This window comes from Aedes albopictus, chromosome 1 (genome assembly GCF_035046485.1).
Source record: "Aedes albopictus strain Foshan chromosome 1, AalbF5, whole genome shotgun sequence".
Lineage (NCBI taxonomy): Eukaryota > Metazoa > Arthropoda > Insecta > Diptera > Culicidae > Aedes > Aedes albopictus.
Genome location: NC_085136.1, coordinates 263,766,828 through 263,786,593, shown reverse-complemented (window position 1 = coordinate 263,786,593; position 19,766 = coordinate 263,766,828). Strand labels below are relative to the sequence as shown.

Sequence of the window (19,766 nt, the reverse complement as noted above, 5' to 3'; positions counted from 1 at the left end):
GAATGAAACGCTAAAATATATTTCTAAAGAAATTTAATTTTTCAAAGGAATGCCATGATGTAATTCCAAGAAGACTTTGCTTAGATATCCCTGGAGAAACGCCAAGAAATAAATTCGGAAGTGTTTTCTGAAGGGATTCCTGAAGGGTTCCCGGAAAAATTTCTGAAATAATCCCTGAAGAACAGTTTCAAAACATCTCAAAAGAAGTTTATGGTTCAATCCCTGAAGCAACATCTAAAGAGCTTTTTGGAAAACCTCTGGAGGAAGTTCCAGAAGAATCTGTTGAGAATTTTCTAGGGGATTTTTTTAGATAAATGCCTGAGAGAATCTCTAGAGGAATTCAAAGGAACCTTCCGAGGAGCTTCAATAAAATTTTAGAAAGCATTCTTGCAAAATTATCTGAATTTCAGAATGAATACTGGGAGGAACTTCTGGAGTATTCCCTGCAAGAATTTGTTGAGAAATTACTGAAACGCCGGGAGGAATGTCTTGAAGAATTTCTGGAGAAATTTTCAAAGTAATTTTCGGAAAAAAATACTGTAGCAAATTTTAAAGGAATTCCCAGAGGTGTCTTATGAGGAATTCTTACGGAAACCATAAAAAGAGTTCCTGCTACAATTCCGGAAAAAAATGTAAAAAAATATGCCACCGGGGTTTTCTACCACAAAAACTTTTTGTACAGTATTCTTTGAGAAATTATTAGAGCAATTTCATAAGGAATCTCCAAACAACTCCTAGAGGTAGACTATATTTTTATTAACCCTTGTAAGACTTTGGGGTCTATATGACCCGAGCAGGCACGCTGAACGTGCACAACGCCATTGTGGTGCGAAAATCCTAACATCCTAGGAGGGTTGAACGATCATGAATTTCGAGTAACCAGACGACAGCAGCATGTGGTGTTCTACACTCTCTCAGTCATGTAAATTTAAGTTCACTTGGATGCATATAGAAGGAGCGGCCCGTATAACACAAATTTACATCTCCAAGTACGGTAAAAGTCGAGCTGGCAATCGCTAAAACCGAGTCGGTAGACAAACTATGAAAAAGTAAAAATTTGGCATTGATTCGAACACTTGGTTTGCTGAATGAGAGGCACCTGCGATAACTCACGGTTATTTATCCAAGCTGTAAGACTGAAGATAAATGCAACACTGTTTCTGCATATCTGGTGAGATGGTTTTGTTGACGCCTTACGCAACTCAAAAAAAAGACTTATAAAAGGATCTTGAGTCTAATTTGCTATTCAGTCATGGAATGTTTACGTACGTTGATGATTTGCGTCACGTATAAATATCTATTTTTTAAAGAGTGTAGAAACTTCCCGGTACTCCGGGAGGGATGCACGAGTACGTCAATAGTATTCATGAGGCCCGCGGTGAAGCTAGCTCCACCAGAGAACGTGTAGAGTGGTGCACTTGGTCATTGGGATGGTGGCTCCAAAGAGGAAGCCTAGGACGTCATCTAGGTTCAAAGGTGGAAGTATAATGGGGATTAGTCTCCTTATCGTAAAGAAATCTGGTCGATGAGGCATACGGGAAGCGATAAGCAGCGGTCTTGAACACCTGGGTGTAAACAAATTGGACAGGGACTATTGAATAGTTATCGTTAATTGTTATGTAGTAGTTAATGCTACGGCATCATAAATCAAAAATATTTGAAGCTTACCAAACACAAAATACATGGTTTGCTCCCGAGATTTTGGAAAACTCATCCGTATATCAAATAACATTTGCAGAAAGTCACCCCAAAGATAACCTAACTAAGCCAACATAATTTAAGACTCAAAACTACCGAAGCTACCTTACGAACTCCTTCCGCCAGAGGAGCCGACAAAAAAGAGCCGACTATCTGCTGGGGCCTCCAGTTCTCCCAGTGCGACCGCTTACTCTGCAGCTTGCCCAGAAACCGGGATACCGAAAACGAGTCTGTGCAAGTAATTTCAACCGGAGGAGACTAGGAAACCTTCAACCCCGCTGCTAACGCTGGCTGCCCCATCAGACCATGCATAGGTGCACCATCAGCGCTAGGCTAGGTGTACAGAGAAGAGCTCATTTCATATCCACCGCGTACAGTTTGAGGGTTCGGCGACCGGAGGTGATGGTGGCAAGCACCAGCCCTGCTCTCCTTATACTCCGTTGGGAATGATTGCGTTTTCCACGAGAGTCCGTAGGTGGGTGTGTAGAGATGTGTTCCTTTTCTTTTCTTACGTACCCAACAGCAGAGCAGCAGCGGTTGGAAACGCGTCCCCCTCGTGTCTTGTCCTGCTTGCTCTAATCGTGCGCGCACTCTGGGCGGAAGATCTTCTCCACTGGCACGTGGCATGGTGCGGTGGGGGAAGCTGTGGGAAGGTACCGAGGATTATATCTGGCATGTTTTATGCATAAGCTCACGGCTACACGTGACGTTGATGGAGGACTGCGAGTCCGGAGTTTCAGCGCTGGGTGATGGTCGACGATGGTCGGTCGGAGAAGAGAAAGTGCGGGCAAGCGCACAGAAATACAGTTTCTTGTGGATTTTATTTTATTGCTTTGCAGAGAGTGCTCGTGCGATAGTCGGGCGGACGATGGGGTAGGAAGGAAGCCAAAGAAGCGAGGCACCGAGTAGAGCAGAGTAGAGCATTCCTACGGCGCCATATTTAATTATTTCTTTCGCTTCACGGTTCCGTGCACGCAAAGGACTTGAAGGAAGGATGAGTGCAATCTCCGTAAATGGGATTAGATTCGTTACGTTGGAAACATTGCACAGGGACTGCCTTTCTTGCGATGTAACTAATTTCATTAGGACGTAGTCTGATGAAAGTTTTAGTTGGAGATTTAATCAACTTAGAAAAATTGAAACAAATTACATACAGGGAATATTTTATAAAACAAGTTTTTTTTTACTTATTGGTATAAGAAATATTAATACTTACTTTACTTTCAGTCCTGCGCACCCACGGTGGTGCATAGGGCCAAATTGAAAGATTTCCATCCTGGTCGATTGCCGGCCATCGCCTTCACCAGTGGCCAGGTTAAATTTCTGTCGACTTGCTTGTTTTCGCTGTTGACGCCATGAGCTTCTGGGTCTGCCTCTGCTGCGATATCCTGCTGAGTTCCAATCTAACGCTTGCTTGCAGATTTCGTTTCCTCCCCTGCGTAGATGGCCGATCCATCCCCACTTTCGCTACCGAATTTCTATCGCTATCGGCTTTTGATGACATCGACGATGCAGCTCCACGTTGGAGATCCAATTGTGAGGCCACCATGCACGAATTATGTACCGCAGACATCTATTGATGAAAACCTGCAGCCGTTGAGTGTTCTCCACTGATACACACCAGGTTTCACTGGCGTATAGCAGCACCATGGATTTCTTAAACTCATAAAAGCAGCCCTCGCCTTTTTGATCCGTACACCTGTGCCGATCTTGGGGCCGCCATTCGGCTACCAAGATTTTGGAAGCTTTCGAAGCTTTCAATATTCTCGACTGATTGCCCAGCTACCGTAAAGCTGGAAGGGTTGACCGTGTTTACATCCAACGATATGGTCTTGTTGACGTTGATGGTAAGACCTGCCGCTGAGGAGCGATTGGCATCAGCAGCGGTAATAGTATACATCCTTGCCTCACTCCAGCAACGACCCGTATGGGTTCGGACAAAACACCGTTGTGCAGTACTCTGCACGAAAATGCCCTGTACTGTGCTTCAATGAAGCCGATGATTTTCTCAGGGAGACCCTTGCACCTGAGGGCTTCCCACATGTTTGCGTGAATGAGACGGTCGAAAGCATTTTCGTAATCAATGAACACCCGGTAGATAGACTCTTGGAATTCATTGATTTGCTCCTGGATGATACGGAGCGGGGCAACATGGTGGTCCACATACGATCGTTCGGCATGGAATCCTGCTTGCTGCCGTCGCAGGGTTGCGTCAATCTTCTCCTGTATCCGGTTAAGGATCACTTTGCAGAGGACTTTGAGAATGATACACAGTAACATGATGCCCGCCAATAATCGCATACAGTCAGGTCACCCTTTTTGGGTACCTTTACTAAGACGCCTTGCATTCAATCGGCCGGAAATGACGCACACTTGTAAAAGGTTTTCAAAGTGCTCGAACCAGCGTTTTGAACCGCGGTTTTGGCGTTCCTTCGCTCCTCTATCTTCCTCCAGGTGTCATCTGTGATCCACTGCTTTCTTCGGGTGCGTATCTCACCCAAATTATACTCGCCGGTGGCGATAAAGGCGATCTTGATGGCGCTCCATTGATCTTCTACGCTTCCACCTTCTGAAATATTCACATCACGGTTCTCTAGCTCCTCGACGAAGGACCTTTTCACCGCAGCGATTTCCAGTCGGCGTGTGTTGAACCGGCGCCCGATTTTCTCCTCCTGTCGCTGTATCCTGGCAATGCGCAGTCGGATCTCGCCGATTAGGAGATGATGGTCGGACGCAATATCGGCGCTACGTTTGTTCCGCACATCAAGAAGGCTCCGTCTCCATTTTCGGCTGATGCAGATGTGGTCGATTTACTTTTCCGTGACACCATCACGGGAAACCCATGTCACTTTGTGCACTAGTAGATGAGGAAAGAGCGATCCCCCAATCACCATGTCATCGTTGCCACAAAACTCTGTAAACAGCTCTCCGTTTTCGCCCATTTCTCCGAGACCATGGCATCCCATGACGTACTCAGAGTCCAAGTTGTCAGAACCAACCTTGAGGATCTTGACATCAGGATCATGAGGATCTTGACATCACTTTTCGGAATCTTGTCCACGACAGCTTTCAGTTCTCTTTATCTTGCAATTCGGCAGCATCGGTTGGTGCGTGACATTGGATCATGGTAAGGTTTCGAACCCGTGTTCTGAATCTGGCTACAATTATCCTCTCATTAATAGGTTCCCACTTCATGAGAGCAGCGTGGGCGTGAGCGCTGAGCAGGAAACCAACTCCACGGTGGCGAGGAGCGTGTTCACCTCGTAGGCTAGAGTAAAGCAGAATTTGGCCCAACGCCAATCTGTGTTCTCCAAAGTTCGGCCAACAGACTTCGCTCAGTCCTATGTATTATCTCAAGCTTCATACGGCGTGCCTCATTGGCTAGTTGTGCCAGTTTACCCTGCTGGGCTAAGGTTAATACATTCCAAGTTCCAATTCTTGTCCGTTGTTTCGCGCTAAAAGTCGTTGCCGTTGAATCAGTTCGTAATCTTTCATTTACGGTTTCTGTAACGTTTTTTTTTTTTGGGTTTCGGAAAGAGTTGGTTGTTGGCCTAAGGTCCCCTATCCACCGTGGTGGGGCTGCCACCTTAGGTATAGCTTCCAATGGAGGAGCATTTCATACAGCCGCTGGATGCCAGAACAGACGATGTTTGAGCCGAACCTCCTTGGTGAACAGACGCTCGAGACGTACCTCCTCAATCTAGCAGAAGTCAGAAGGACAATAGTGGCCAGGCTGCACTACCAGCTAAGCACACAAGTCTTAGCTGGCGGTCTTTGTCATCGCTTGACCCGTGGAAGCATGAGGTGGGAATTTGTGAGGACCAGAGCTAAGTTGGACGCTCTCCTTTTCGACTTTTAAAAGTGCTGAAAAGTAGCACTTTTCGGCACTTTTGCCAGCACGCACTTTTAACTTGCTGCCAGGCCTACCGCAGATTCAGCTGCTGCCTTCACATCCTCTGAGCAGCTCAAATCTAAATAAGGATGATTTGAATTCCGATTCGAACTGCAAATTTGGTGAAGGGGCAGCTGCTGAAACTTCCTTTGCTTTTGTCTGTGCACAACTGTTTGACGACAGGAGCTCGATCATTGGTGACACCTACTATACCAGAGCCTACCTGATCGAACAAAAAAATACTACGCTGATAAGCATGTGCTCGCACGTGGTACATCTCCCCCTGATACATGTTTGTGGAGGTAGAAACGATCATAATGAATGAGTATTTTCGTGATTACAAAAAAAAAAAAAATTGTATGCAACTCGTTGCAAAACTCGATATTTTCAGTACTTGTCGTATTTATCCAACTCGGCAAGCCTCGTTTGATAAATGTACGACTCGTGCTGAAAAAAAAAACATCATTTTGCAACTTGTTGCATAAATAACTATTTTGTACCGAATTCCACTGAGAAAATTAATTTCCAATCTAAGGACTGTATCGTTAATTATGAGTACACCTGAAAATGGCTGTATTTGGAAATGTTGTATTTATTTTATAAATTAAATTCAATTACATTGTTTATTGACCATCAGAAAAGCCCATGACATGATTTTATATTTAATTTTTCGTGGTTCTTGCCACTTCTCGAACTTTCTTCTTGGTGTTCTTCATAAGGTTTTGGACAACCGTTCCGACGATGGTTTTGCTTACGCTGACCCAGTTTTTCTTGAATTTTGTGACGTCCTCTGCTCCTCTATCCTTTATTCGTAGTTCCCCTTTCATCAAAGTTAACTATTTCTCAACGGGCCTTATTTGCGGGGGATTTAGAGGATTCATTGCCCTTTCGACAAATTGACCATTGTTTTCTTCATACCTGTCAAAGGTGTCACGCGCATAGTGGCAGGATGCCAAATCCGGCCAAAGTGATGTAGGACCTTTGTGCTTTCTGATAAGTGTCAGAATAAGTTTCTGGGGACATTCCGTACGGTATATTTCGACGTTCATACTTGAGAAGTTCAAGAAAGGTGACGATTTCATACCACATTGACAAATTGCTTGCCAAACCAACACATTTCCCAATTTTTTCGCAAAAAATCGATTTCTCCTACTTCGTAACATCCGTGCCACACTTCACAGTGAAAAACTGTGCCCCTGGAAGTTCAATTTGACATACGTTTCATTATCTATGATTATGCACATGCAATTTTTGCTCAAAACATCGTCGTACAGTTTCCAAGCCCGAGTTTTCATATAATCCGCTAGAATTTGACTGCGTTTTGGACATTTCTGTTTTAGGTAGGTCTTAAGGTAATTACGCTCCTTGGCACGTTCAACCATACCAACAGTCGTTTCGCACTTTTTTGCGTGATCTCTAATGGATACCTTCTATTTTCTTCAACGATTTTGCAAATTTTGCTGTCCAAATTTGACTTGGACGCACCTGTTTTTTTTGCCGCGTCCGGGTAAGTTTTTCAGTGTGTTATGCATACCGAATCATTTGATAGCATTTTGGACAACAAAAACCCTAACACATTCATTTTTTGCTAAATTTCTTAGCGATGATCATTTTTCATTGCAGTGCCTGGTCACAATCGATTTTCGCTTCTCCTCCGTAAATCCTCGCATTGTTCCACTTGAGGTATTTATTTTTTGTCATTATCACAGTCACATTCACTACAAATTTCCCGTGGCATGTCTCCTAACACGTATTAAATGGGAAAACTAATCTGAAGTCCAGATCGGCATCTTTCCAATTGATGGCTGGATAAACAACCAAGCATAATTTATTCTGACGATCGAACATTGATAGTGAAAAATAAACAAACCAAATACATATTTGACAAGTCAGAGGATTTTTTTCCTCCTCTGTTGGGGAAATTAATCAACTGCGTCCAATAAGCTGAACTTTTGTGGCAGAAGATGGTTTTATTTGGAAGGTTGTGTCGGGGATGCGATAAAACTATGATACAACCCGATATCTTAAGCTGGTTTGCATACGAAGTCCCGTAGATCATAATAAGATTGTATGCTGATTTATCGACCGTATTCTATTATTAACTTGATGATTTTGTGGCTATATCGGTCTCTTTCTACTCATAGTATAAGGGAGTAGAGGTCAAAGTGGATAATGAAATGATAGATATGATAGAATTCGCTAGGTAGCGAACAAGTGTGAAAATTTTATAGAAGGTTAAATTAGGCAAGTAGGCCATGTATTGAACGAATACATCGAATGCGTGAAACTTCTGCCGTGCGACCTGTGCTTTTAAACAGATCGGCTTGGTTGGTAGTTCATACCACCTTACCAAGATATCTATCATTTCATTATCCACTTTGATCTCTACTCCTGTTTGGCAATAAACACAAGAACACTTGGCAAGAACACTGGACTGTTTCACACAGTAAGGGAGGAAACTGGGTTTTCGGACCGCGATAGAAAAATCACTGGGTTCACTTTTACTTCACTAATTTATTCTACTAATTCACTTTACACTACGCGTTGTCATAAGCCACGCGAACGCTTATCGAAATCAAACTGACCCGCTACTGCGAACGGGTCGCATATTTATATCTAAAAATCTATATTCCAGAATCACGTGGAAGCTTCTACGCAAGGTTCCACGCGTGCCTAGAACCCACGCGACGTTTCGGGAACCACCATCACCACGCTAGCTGCAGAGCGACGACAGTCGATGATGATGATGATGACGGCTGCGGCAGCGGTGGCCTGCTGCCGAACTCAATGTTTGGAGCTCACAGCACTCACTCTCTCGCAGCACAGGTAGCTTCGGTTTCGTCGGCTCGGGAGAGTGTGTGAGCGCCGCGTCGGTGGTCGATGACGATTCGGATGCGTTGATTGGTGTCAGTGCCCGCGCAGCCTCGCATGCTGCTGCCTTCATTGGGAGCGCATGTGCGCGAACATAGTCCCGCCCGTTGGAATGCAATTCCAACTTAGATGACTGTTGCTCGTCGGTTTCTTGCAAGGGAAGCGGCGCTAGTTTGCTTACTGCACGACGGTATACACCAGTGGTTGTCTTGACGTCAGCAACACGAACGACACCGTCCTTTCCTGGGTAGACGGCGATGATTCTTCCAAGCTTCCAAGTCTGTGCTGGTTGATTATCCTCGGCCAATAAAACGACGGTGTCGACCCTTACGTTGGGCTGTTTCTTTGTCCATTTTGCTCTCGATTGTAGAGTTGAAAGGTATTCTCGAGACCATTTTTTCCAGAAATGGTCTCTCATCTGGTTCAGATACTGCCATTTGGTTAAACGGTTTGCTGGTACAACCAAATACGATGGCTTGATCACTGGTTCCATTGGTCGACCAAGCATTAGATGTGCAGGCGATATCGGTTGAGGGTCGTTGGGATCATCTGATGTGGAATATAGCGGTCGAGAGTTGACAATCGCTTCGATGTGGGTCAACACGGTGCTAAGTTGTTCGAACGTTAGAGTTGTATTCCCGAGAGTTCTGGTGAGATGGGACTTCACTATCTTCACTCCGGCCTCCCATAATCCTCCGAAGTTAGGTGATCTCGGTGGAATAAACTCCCATTCAACTTCTCGGCCGATCAGGAAGTCGTTGATTTTGTTTCGCTCCACCTGGTCATTGAACATATCACGTAGATGTCGAAGCTCCTTCAAAGCCCCAACAAAATTGGTCCCATTGTCCGAAAATAGCTTGCGGACAAGACCACGGCGATTGATGAAACGGTCGAGAGCGGCAAGGAAAGCATCAGAGGTCAGGTCGGATACTAATTCGAGGTGGATGGCTTTCGTTGACAGGCATACGAATAGTGAGATGTACGCCTTCACTACCTTCGGCTTGCGTTTGCCTTCCTTCACAAGTATCGGTCCGGCATAGTCCACGCCGGTCAGCTCGAATGGCGCATGCTCGGTGACTCGTGCTTCAGGTAGCACACCCATCAGAGGCTGGATGCTCCGTGGCTTCGTCCGGAAACATTTAACACAACCGTGGATCACCTTACGTATAGCGGATCGTGCATTCGTCAACCAAAATTTCTGCCGAATGGCGGCCAATAATCCGGATTGGCCCTCGTGTAGACGGTCCTCATGGTATTTGCGTATCAGCATTTCCGTAACACGATGTTTCCGAGGAAGCAGCAACTGGTGCTTGGCTTCGAAAGGCAGCTTGGAGTTTTGCAAGCGCCCTCCGACTCGTAGTAATCCTTCGTCGTCGATAAACGGCTGCAAATTGGCCATTCGTTTCGGGAAATCGCCTCGCTGGATACTCTGGATCTCCTCATGAAGTTCACTCTGCTGCAGAATTCTAACGATGAAAATCTCGGCCTTTCGCATGTCTTGAACGGTCAAGGCACTGGATAGCATCCTCTGCTCCTTAGGTGTTCGAACTAGTCGGACGAATCGAACCACCTGTGCCAGAACCCGTTGCAATTTGGTGAATGAGCTGAACCGTTCAAAGACCGGCTCCGACTTTATGGCTGGATTTGCGATGGTCACTTCCCTCAGCTCGGGGATTTCACATTCAGGGATCTCTGTAATCACCTCCACTTCGTACTCGGTTGTGCTGAGGAATGTTGGTCCATTCCACCACAAGCTACACTGCTTCAGCAAGTCTGGCGGCATTCCCCGTGAAACAATGTCAGCTGGGTTATTCAAAGTATTCACGTAACTCCATTGGTAACGATCGGTCAGATGCTTGATTTGGGCTACACGGTTACGAACATAAACCTGCAACCGATCCAGGGGTTTGTTGATCCAGGCCAGTACTATTTTACTGTCCGACCACAACTTGACTCCAACGAAACACAGCTTCAGCGTTGGAGCTACCTTGGCAACTAGCTTGGCGAGTAGTAAGGCAGCACACAGCTCCAACCTAGGTATGGTCATCTCACGGAGGGGAGCTACCTTGGACTTACTGCATAGTAGATGGGCTACCGTTGAACCATCTCGTCGAACGCAACGGATGTACACGCACGCTCCATATGCACTCTTGGAAGCGTCGGCAAATCCATGGATCTCTAATACCTCCCTCTCTGTATCCACGACACACCGGGGAATTTCAAGATCTGTTATATGATCCAAGGAAGTCCGGAAAGTATTCCACCGCTGGAGTAGCTCATCGTCAAGGGGATCGTCCCATCCTAACTTGCTGGCCCACAAGCATTGCATTATCATTTTCGCTTCCACAATCACTGGCGCAACGAGTCCCAGTGGATCAAACAACCTCGCTATTTGGGACAGGACACGTCGCTTGGTCACTACTGCTTCGGGGTTGGTCGTATCAGCGGATTGGCAAAACAGGAACAAATCTCGCCGTGGGTCCCACATGAGTCCTAAAGCCTTGATAGCTTGGTTGGCACTGGAGTCGTGAATTGGTACCAGCTTCTCACGATCCTCCACTGGAACACTGTCAAGGAGTTCTTCGGAATTTGAACACCACTTTCTGACGGGAAATCCACCCTTCAGCATCAACTCCTCGATATCGCTCCGAAGTTTAATCGCTTCATTAACCGAATCCGCGCCAGAAAGGATGTCGTCCATGTAAGAGTCGTCCAAGATGATCTCGGCAGCCGTGGGATAATTCGTGCTCTCGTCCCGTGCTAGTTGAATAAGCGAGCGCACAGCCAGAAAGGATGCTGCCGATGTTCCGTAGGTTACGGTCAACAGTTCGAAAACCTTCAGCGCTTCCGATGGGTTGCTCCGCCAGAAGATTCGCTGGTATCGGGTCTGTGAAGGGTCCACTAGTACTTGCCTGTACATTTTTGACACGTCCGCAGAGAATACGATGGGGTGGGTCCGGAAGCGCATCACTATGGTGAACAACTTACTTTGGCTGTTCGGTCCGGTCATCAACACATCGTTTAGGGATAAACCACTCGCCTTCGCTGTAGCATCGAACACAACACGTAGCTTGGTGCTGCTACTGGATGGTTTCAGGACACAATGGTGTGGCAAGTAGTAGGCTTGAGTTCCAGGTGGGTCCTCATCCTCCTGTATCTCCCGGCAATGACCCAGGGCTCGGTACTCATCGATGAACTCTGTGTACTGGTCCTTGAGTTCTGGATTTTTCGCCAACCTCTTCTCTAGGAGCAAAAAACGTTTCATGGCGAGGGATCTGGAGTTACTTAGCTGGCTCACAGAATCACGAAAGGGAAGTTGTACTACGAATCTTCCAGTGTCGTCACGTCGGTATGTTCGTTTGAAGTGCTCTTCAAACCGTTCTTCCTCGGTGCTTGTCATTGCAGGCTCGACAATTTCCTCCTGGTCGAAGAATCGCTTCAGGCACTCCTCTAATCCATCGTTCACGACAATGTTGGCACATACCGGGTGATCATCGTCCTGGTCGTCCAACGTACCAGCTACTACCCATCCGAATTGGGTTTCGTACAGGGTCGGCAGAGTGCTGGACAATTTGATCTGACCTTGCTTAAGGACGTCAAAGAACAGACCAGCTCCAATCAACATCTCGATCTCGTTTGGACAATGGAAGGCGGCGTCGGCTAGCAGAATACCAGGCGGGATGTTCCACTTATCGATGTTAACGCTCACCGGCGGAACCGTGCCCGCCACCTTTGGAGTAGTGAGGCATTCAACGTTGACGGCATAATCACTGTAGTTCGATGTCATTCGCACCACCACCTTGTGGTGCATCTTCGACTTGTTACCTCCGACGCCGATGACGGGAACATTCGCTGGTTGTTTCGGAAGCTTCAGTCTTTGAACCACAGACTCGGAAATGATGTTGATCTGCGATCCGGAGTCCAACAAGGCTCGCACACGATGAACTTGGCCGTTTTTGGCGGTCAGGTTGACCATTGCAGTCATCAGGAATACCTGCTTACCCGGTGGAGGAATGCTACTGGAACACGATGTATTCACCGGCTGCACTGCAGGTACCGGCTTCCCTTCTGGAGTCTTCGGCGCATCAGTGGGTTTCACTTCGGGCTTCTCACGTTCGAAATGAAGTAGCGTGTGGTGTTTCTTGGAGCACTTTGAACACGACTTATCGCTGGAACATGCTGCACCACGATGGCCTTTCCTTAGGCAGTTGAAGCAAAGATTTACTTCCTTTACCTTTGCTTGTCGCTGATCCACAGACATCTTCAGGAAGTTGGAACATTTGTAGTTCTGGTGTTGACCGGAACAGAAATCACACATGTACTCCGACGTTACTGCCGCTGCGTGCGAGGTCTTGGAAGGCACGAGCTTGGACCCAGGCGGCTTCTGGTTTAGCTTGGGATTCGGGGATACGATGGGAGCACTTTTCTCACATCTCTCCAGGATGACGCATCGTTGTTTAAGGAACTCGATCGTTTGCTCGTATTCCGGGAGCTCCGTTTGATCAATTGAAGCCTCCCATAACTCGCGGGTCTGGTCATCCAATGCGCGAGTGAGAACGGTTACCACGAGCAACTCCGACATTCCCAGCAGCGGTTGGCCAAGCTTGACAAGGTTCTCCACGTGGCGGGTGCATTCATCAATTAAGCTTCGGAGGTCCTTAGACGACTTCTTAGCCATCCTCTTCATATTCAGCAGCCCTAGAATGTGCGACTCCAAGATTAGCCGCTTGTTGCCGAACCTCTCCTCCAGGATGTCCCATGCGCGCTGGTAGTTGTTATTCTGCAACGTCTCCAAGTCGATAACGCCGGTGGCGTCTCCCTTCAAAGAGTTTTCCAAGTGGTATAGCTTCACCGCGTCCGAATCTGATGAGCGCTGCATCAGATTCTGAAACATGGCCTTGAAGCGTGGCCATGCTTCATAACGCCCATCGAAAGTTGGCAGCGGAGCACGGAATGACTGAGACTGTACGACGATCGGCTGCTGGTTGGTGGTGACACACGGTTGCTGCTGGGTTGGGGGCGCAGTTAGCTTCTCGTTCCAGCTCTCGAGCAACACAGACACCTCCTCGTACAGGTGCATGAATTGCAGGTAGGGATCGTCTTGCTCATCGCGCTTGTCGGCTGGGGACTGGGCCACAATTTCCTGGTGCAACCTGATGAACTCGGCTTTTTCGGTCTCAACACTCCGTTGAAACACTTTAACTTGGGCTGGAGTTGGCTCTCTTTCTTCCTCTTCGGCCTGCTTGAGGGTGGTTAGGATTCGGTTCACGTTGCGTTGAGCTACGGAGCGACGGATAAATTCACTACGCGACGACGGTTCACACTCGCGGACTGACACGGATACGGACGTTGTCGAAGCCACGTCCACGCTCTTCAATGCCCAGCACGCTGTTGAAGCCACGTGCACGCTTCTACGCACTGCCGCGCTGTCGAAGCCACGCGGAACGCTTTTTAGACAACACAATACCGCGTTGTTTAAGCCACGCGGAACGCTTTTAAACACTACCGGATCCTTATCCGGTTCGAAGGACCACTTTGTGGTTGGCAATAAACACAAGAACACTTGGCAAGAACACTGGACTGTTTCACACAGTAAGGGAGGAAACTGGGTTTTCGGACCGCGATAGAAAAATCACTGGGTTCACTTTTACTTCACTAATTTATTCTACTAATTCACTTTACACTACGCGTTGTCATAAGCCACGCGAACGCTTATCGAAATCAAACTGACCCGCTACTGCGAACGGGTCGCATATTTATATCTAAAAATCTATATTCCAGAATCACGTGGAAGCTTCTACGCAAGGTTCCACGCGTGCCTAGAACCCACGCGACGTTTCGGGAACCACCATCACCACGCTAGCTGCAGAGCGACGACAGTCGATGATGATGATGATGACGGCTGCGGCAGCGGTGGCCTGCTGCCGAACTCAATGTTTGGAGCTCACAGCACTCACTCTCTCGCAGCACAGGTAGCTTCGGTTTCGTCGGCTCGGGAGAGTGTGTGAGCGCCGCGTCGGTGGTCGATGACGATTCGGATGCGTTGATTGGTGTCAGTGCCCGCGCAGCCTCGCATGCTGCTGCCTTCATTGGGAGCGCATGTGCGCGAACAACTCCCTTATACTATGAGTAGAAAGAGACCGATATAGCCACAAAATCATCAAGTTCATAATAAGATTGGGCCAACTAGTCAACAAGAAGATAAATTGCAGAAACGAATCACATATGCAATGTGTGGTGAAAAAAATCACGGATTGCGTAACTGTGACGATATTTTGAAGCTTTAACAAGCCCAGCGATTGGAGGCAGTAACTAGGTGGGAGCTTTGCAGAAGCTAGCTCAATGCACATGGTGATTCGAAGTGAAAGATCAACATCCGCTGCAAAGTAGCAAATTGCCAAGGATTGCATAACACACTTTTGCATGAACTCTCCGTGCACTCTACCTGTAATATGCATTACAGCATTCTTCCCTCGTCGGTGATCTTCCGTGTTGTTTCAATGACGGTGTGCAACGAGCATACTGGCGTTCTTCAACGAAGGCTTATCGTACACACTTATCTAAGCTTCGGTAGCAGAGGAATTGGGTTGTAGTGGAGTTGTACAGCCATTACGCGTATCGTGGACTGTCGGGATGACAAAACTAGAAAGATATTAAAAGATAGTGAATTTGGTGGTATCAAATTAGGGTTTAACACAGAAAAGCGTATTTCGGGGAGCACACACGGTGAGAAAATTGGAGTTGCTAAAACAGGCAGTTTTGCTGAATTTGCAAAATGTTAAGAACATTAACAATGCCTCCAGGTGGCTGACTATCCGATGGAAACACCACGCATTTTGATTGGGCTCAAACACCTACATCTGTTTGCCCTCTAAAGTCTCGAATTGGGAACCCGGGTGAGCTGTGAGATCAATGCTAGGATGAACGGTGTACGGCCCACAAGAAAAAAATATCTTCCGAGTCCACTTTTGTCGGTCATTACACTTGTACTAGTGTGTCCAACGAAAACTTGTATCATCTTCTGAAGTCGCATTACGTATTGGAAGACTCGGCAGTTTTGGTGGACTTGGTACCAAAGTCAACCACAGAGACGACCACAGAGCCAGGGAGATCTAGGAGAAAACAACAATTCGAATTTTTCATCGATTCCAATGCGGTTTACTGTGGATCTGTATCTTATTTCCAGAGAGTGTTTCTATATAGGCCCATATAGCCGAGGCGGTAAACGCACGGGTATTCAGCATGACCATGCTGAGGGTGACGGGTTCGATTCCCGGTCGGTCCAGGATCTTTTCGTAAAGGAAATTTCCTTGACTTCCTTGGGCATAGAGTATCTTCGTGCCTGCCACACGATATACGCATGCAAAATGGTTATTGGCAGAGGAAGCTCTCAGTTAATAACTGTGGAAGTGCTCTTAGAACACTAAGCTGAGAAGCAGGCTTTGTCCCAATGAGGACGTTACGCCAAGAAGAGAGTGTGAGAGACAGTGTTTCTATGGTGGAGAAGCGAATAAAGAGTCTCAAGAAACGTTTAAGATTTTTTCCACACAAACATATACATATTTCATGACTATAGAGCCTTGAGCTCATTAAAATCGCCATTTTATTACATTTTAGGCCTCCATCTTAGATTTTGAGCTGCCATCTTTAAAGTTTTGATCGCCAGTTTTGGACGCTCGACATCTTTCCCATACCAAATAAATCCAATACCCATACTACATGATTTTAGAGCCTAAAACTCATCAAAACAGACGCTCAAATCATCTTGAATTCTGGGTTGTCACCTTGTATATTTTGGCTGCCATTTTTAAATTCTGGACATCTTCCCATATCAAATATACCCATATTGCATGATGTAGATCCTAAAACAGCCATTATCGTGAATTTTGAGTCACCGTATTGGATTTTAGGTCGCCATCTTTAATTTTATACCAACATCGAGGATTCTCAGGTCTTCATTGATGAACTCCGCACAAAATTTGTCAACCATGCTTAAGGTTACAAAAGTCGGCAATATTTGATTGTCGCATGATGGGGTTATATCGACACTGATTCTTCATTAGGGCCTAACTGACATTTTCGAGTTCTCTTCATCGATCCTCTCTTTATGTTATTACGGAAAGTGTATTAAGTTATCCGAAGATTTTTTGGTTGAAATGCGAAGACGACGGCTACATCTTGCTCTAGAGACAAAAAGAATAATGATTTTGTTTGTTTCTATCAAGTTATTAGCGGAAGAGAGAGTCGACGAAGAGAAATCGATCAAGTCAGTCCCCGAGCAGAAGAGAATATCAACAGCATAATAAAATATGTTATTTTGGCCTAATAACTGTATAATGAAATCAGTAATTTTTATGTTATTAGCATAACATATTATGTTATAAACTTGTCTGTCATAAGCGGCAAAATAACAAATATCATAACAAAAAAATGTTCCTAAAAGAATAATTCAATAACATGTTTTGTTAGATCAATAACAACTTAATAACAGGAAATTTATGAACTTGTTACTGTTGTGTTATTCTTCGTCACATATTTGTACATTGTCTATAGCAGAATAATAACTAAACATGTTCTACAACAAAATATATTATTGAAATGTTATCTTGTGGATATATCCCAAAAAGTTTAATATAACAAAATAAGATTGCCCAACAAAACATGTTATTAAAAAGATATATTTTGATAAGTTAACAATAACAAATTATGATATAAAAACAGGCTATGTAATTCTGTTGTTATCAATTTGCTATTCTCCTCTGCTCGGGTCAGGCCCTTAAGAAAAATCATTGTCGATATATAAAACTGAACCAGGCCAGGTGCTCCAGAGCTGGCTCGGATCACTAAAATGGGCATAACTCCGGAACGCCTCAACCGATCGAGACCATTTTTAATAGCAAATAATGTGGTAAAATTCCGGTTCAATTCGTGCTTAAATCCATTAAATCGACTAATGGGAAGTGCTTTAAAATTGCGTTATCTTTTTGTACACAGACATACATATATGTACACACATACAGACATCGCTACCCAGGAATGGACGAAAACCGGTATACTGGTGGTGTCCTGAAATCGCAGAGCTCAGAGCGTCCTGCCTAAGAGCGAGGAGGAGGATGCAAAGAGCTCGTACCGATGAGGGTAGAGCGGAAAGAGGTGAGGCCTATAGGACGGCTAAACTGGCACTGAGCAAAGAAATTAAAGCACGAAAACGAGCGTTTTTCGAAAATCTCTGCCAGGCAGCCAACACGACACCCTGGGGCAATGCATACAGGGTAGTCATGGCCAAAACTAAAGGAGCGTCTGCGCCCCCGGAACGTTCACCCGTGATGCTACAGAGGATCGTGGAAACGTTGTTTCCACGCCACGATACAAAACCATGGGCTGCCATCCCCCCTGGCCGAATAGACCAGGGGGAGGTAGCCCCAGTGACGAACGATGAGCTCATCGTAATTGCGAAGTCGCTCAAGTTGAACAAGGCTCCGGGTCCGGACGGTATCCCAACGGTAGCCATCAAGTCGGCCATCGAGGCATGCTCTGATATGTTCAGAATGGCTATGCAGATGTGCCCGGACAGAGGCGAATTTCCGAAGAGGTGGAAAAGGCAAAGATTGGTTCTGTTGCCCAAGCACGGGAAGCCACCCGGCGAGCCGTCAGCATACAGACCTATCTGCCTACTAGACACCTCCGGGAAACTGTTGGAACGAATCATCCTGTCGAGGCTACTGGCCTACACCGAGAAACTAGATGACTCTGGGCTCTCGGATAACCAGTTTGGCTTCCGTAAGGGTAGATCGACGGTGGACGCTATTAAGGCCGTATAATGAAAACGGCCGAGATAGCGTTCCAGAATAACCGTAGAGGAATTCGTTATTGCGCGGTAGTCACGTTGGATGTGAAGAATGCGTTCAATAGCGTCAGTTGGGCGGCCATTGAATGCGCCATTCAACACCTAGGAGTCCCGGATAGTTTATGCCGGATACTGGAGAGCTATTTCCGGAATAGGGTGCTACTCTATGACACGGACGAGGGCGAAATGAGGTACAACATCACCGCGGGAGTACCACAAGGATCGATCCTGAGCCCAGTACTATGGAACGCGGCGTACGATGGCGTATTGAGGCTCACACTTCCACCGGGCGTAAAGCTGGTCGGCTTCGCCGATGACATTACCCTCACGGTATGCGGCGAGTCGATAGAGGAAGTGGAACTGACAGCGGCGCATGCAATTGGCATAATAGAGGACTGGATGAGGTCACGTCAGCTGGCACTCGCACACCACAAGACGGAAGTGATGGTGGTGAACAATCGCAAGTCGGAACAACATGCGGTGGTCACCACAGGCGGGTGTGAGATCAATTCCAAGCGCTCATTGAAGCAACTCAGAGTCATGATCGATGATAAGCTGAACTTTGGTAGTCACGTGGAATATGCTTGCAAGAGGGCGAGCATGGCGATTGCGGCATTATCGAAGATAATGTCAAATAGCTCGGCAATTGTCTCGAGTAAGCGTAGACTTCTCGCGACAGTAGCGGTCTCCATACTACGGTATGGTGCCGCTGCATGGTCGAGCGCGCTAGAGGTCAAGCGAAACGTAGAGAGGCTCGAAAGTACACACAGGTTGATGACCCTTAGGGTCATCAGCGCATACCGTACGGTGTCAAAGGACGCGGTATATGTGCTGGCGGGTATGACGCCCATAGCACTTGTGGTGTCAGAGGACGAGGAGTGCTTCGCGAGACGAGGCACAAGAGGCGCGAGACGGATTGCCAGAACATCGTCGATGTTGAAATGGCAGAGGGATTGGTCAACCTCCAGCAAGGGCAGATGGACACACAGGCTCATACCGAGCGTGTCCAAGTGGACGAGCAGGCCCCATGGCGAGGTGAATTTTCACTTGACACAGTTTCTGTCAGGCCATGGGTGCTTTAGGTGGTATCTGCACAGATTCGGACATGCTGGTTCTCCTTCATGTCCGGAGTGTGCAGACTGCGACGAGATCGTGGAGCATGTGCTCTTTGAATGCCCACGCTTCGTGGAGCAAAGGTCGAGTATGCAGGAGGTATGCGGTAGAGACATCACTCCCGACAACATTGTTGAAAGGATGTGTACGGGGGAGGACAAGTGGGATGCCGTTTCTTCCTCGGTATCTCGAATCGTCCTTGAACTACAGAGAAAATGGCGAGCCGAACAACAGCTAGTTGAGTTGGCTCCCCCTTCCCATCCAGGAGCTTAAGCCCAACGGGTAGTCTATGTACTAGCCAGGGCCCGAGCCTCCGGGGAAGAGCGAACAACTTAAGGTGGTAGC

At 46.7% G+C, this 19,766-nt stretch overlaps 1 protein-coding gene across 1 annotated transcript; it reads right to left on the bottom strand.

Moving 5' to 3' along the window:
* Positions 1-2,273: 2,273 nt before the first annotated feature.
* On the bottom strand, positions 2,274-14,551 carry LOC134291685 (uncharacterized). The gene is made up of 3 exons (XM_062859759.1): positions 14,419-14,551; positions 8,402-13,792; positions 2,274-2,341 (listed from the first exon to the last, which is right to left on the bottom strand). The coding sequence occupies exons 1-3, from the start codon at positions 14,549-14,551 to the stop codon at positions 2,274-2,276; spliced, it is 5,592 nt and encodes a 1,863-aa protein (XP_062715743.1).
* Between the last annotated feature and the right edge of the window lie 5,215 nt (positions 14,552-19,766).

Bases quoted from the DNA above. Each gene is read 5' to 3' on its own strand.
- LOC134291685 (XM_062859759.1), bottom strand. From the start codon at position 14,551: ATGAAGGCAGCAGCATGCGAGGCTGCGCGGGCACTGACACCAATCAAC. The intron at 13,793-14,418 runs GTGAGTGCTGTG...TATCCGTGTCAG, and splicing joins GCTACCTGTGCTGCGAGAGA to TCCGCGAGTGTGAACCGTCG. The intron at 2,342-8,401 runs GTGAGTGCTGTG...ACCTTCCCACAG, and splicing joins GCTACCTGTGCTGCGAGAGA to CTTCCCCCACCGCACCATGC.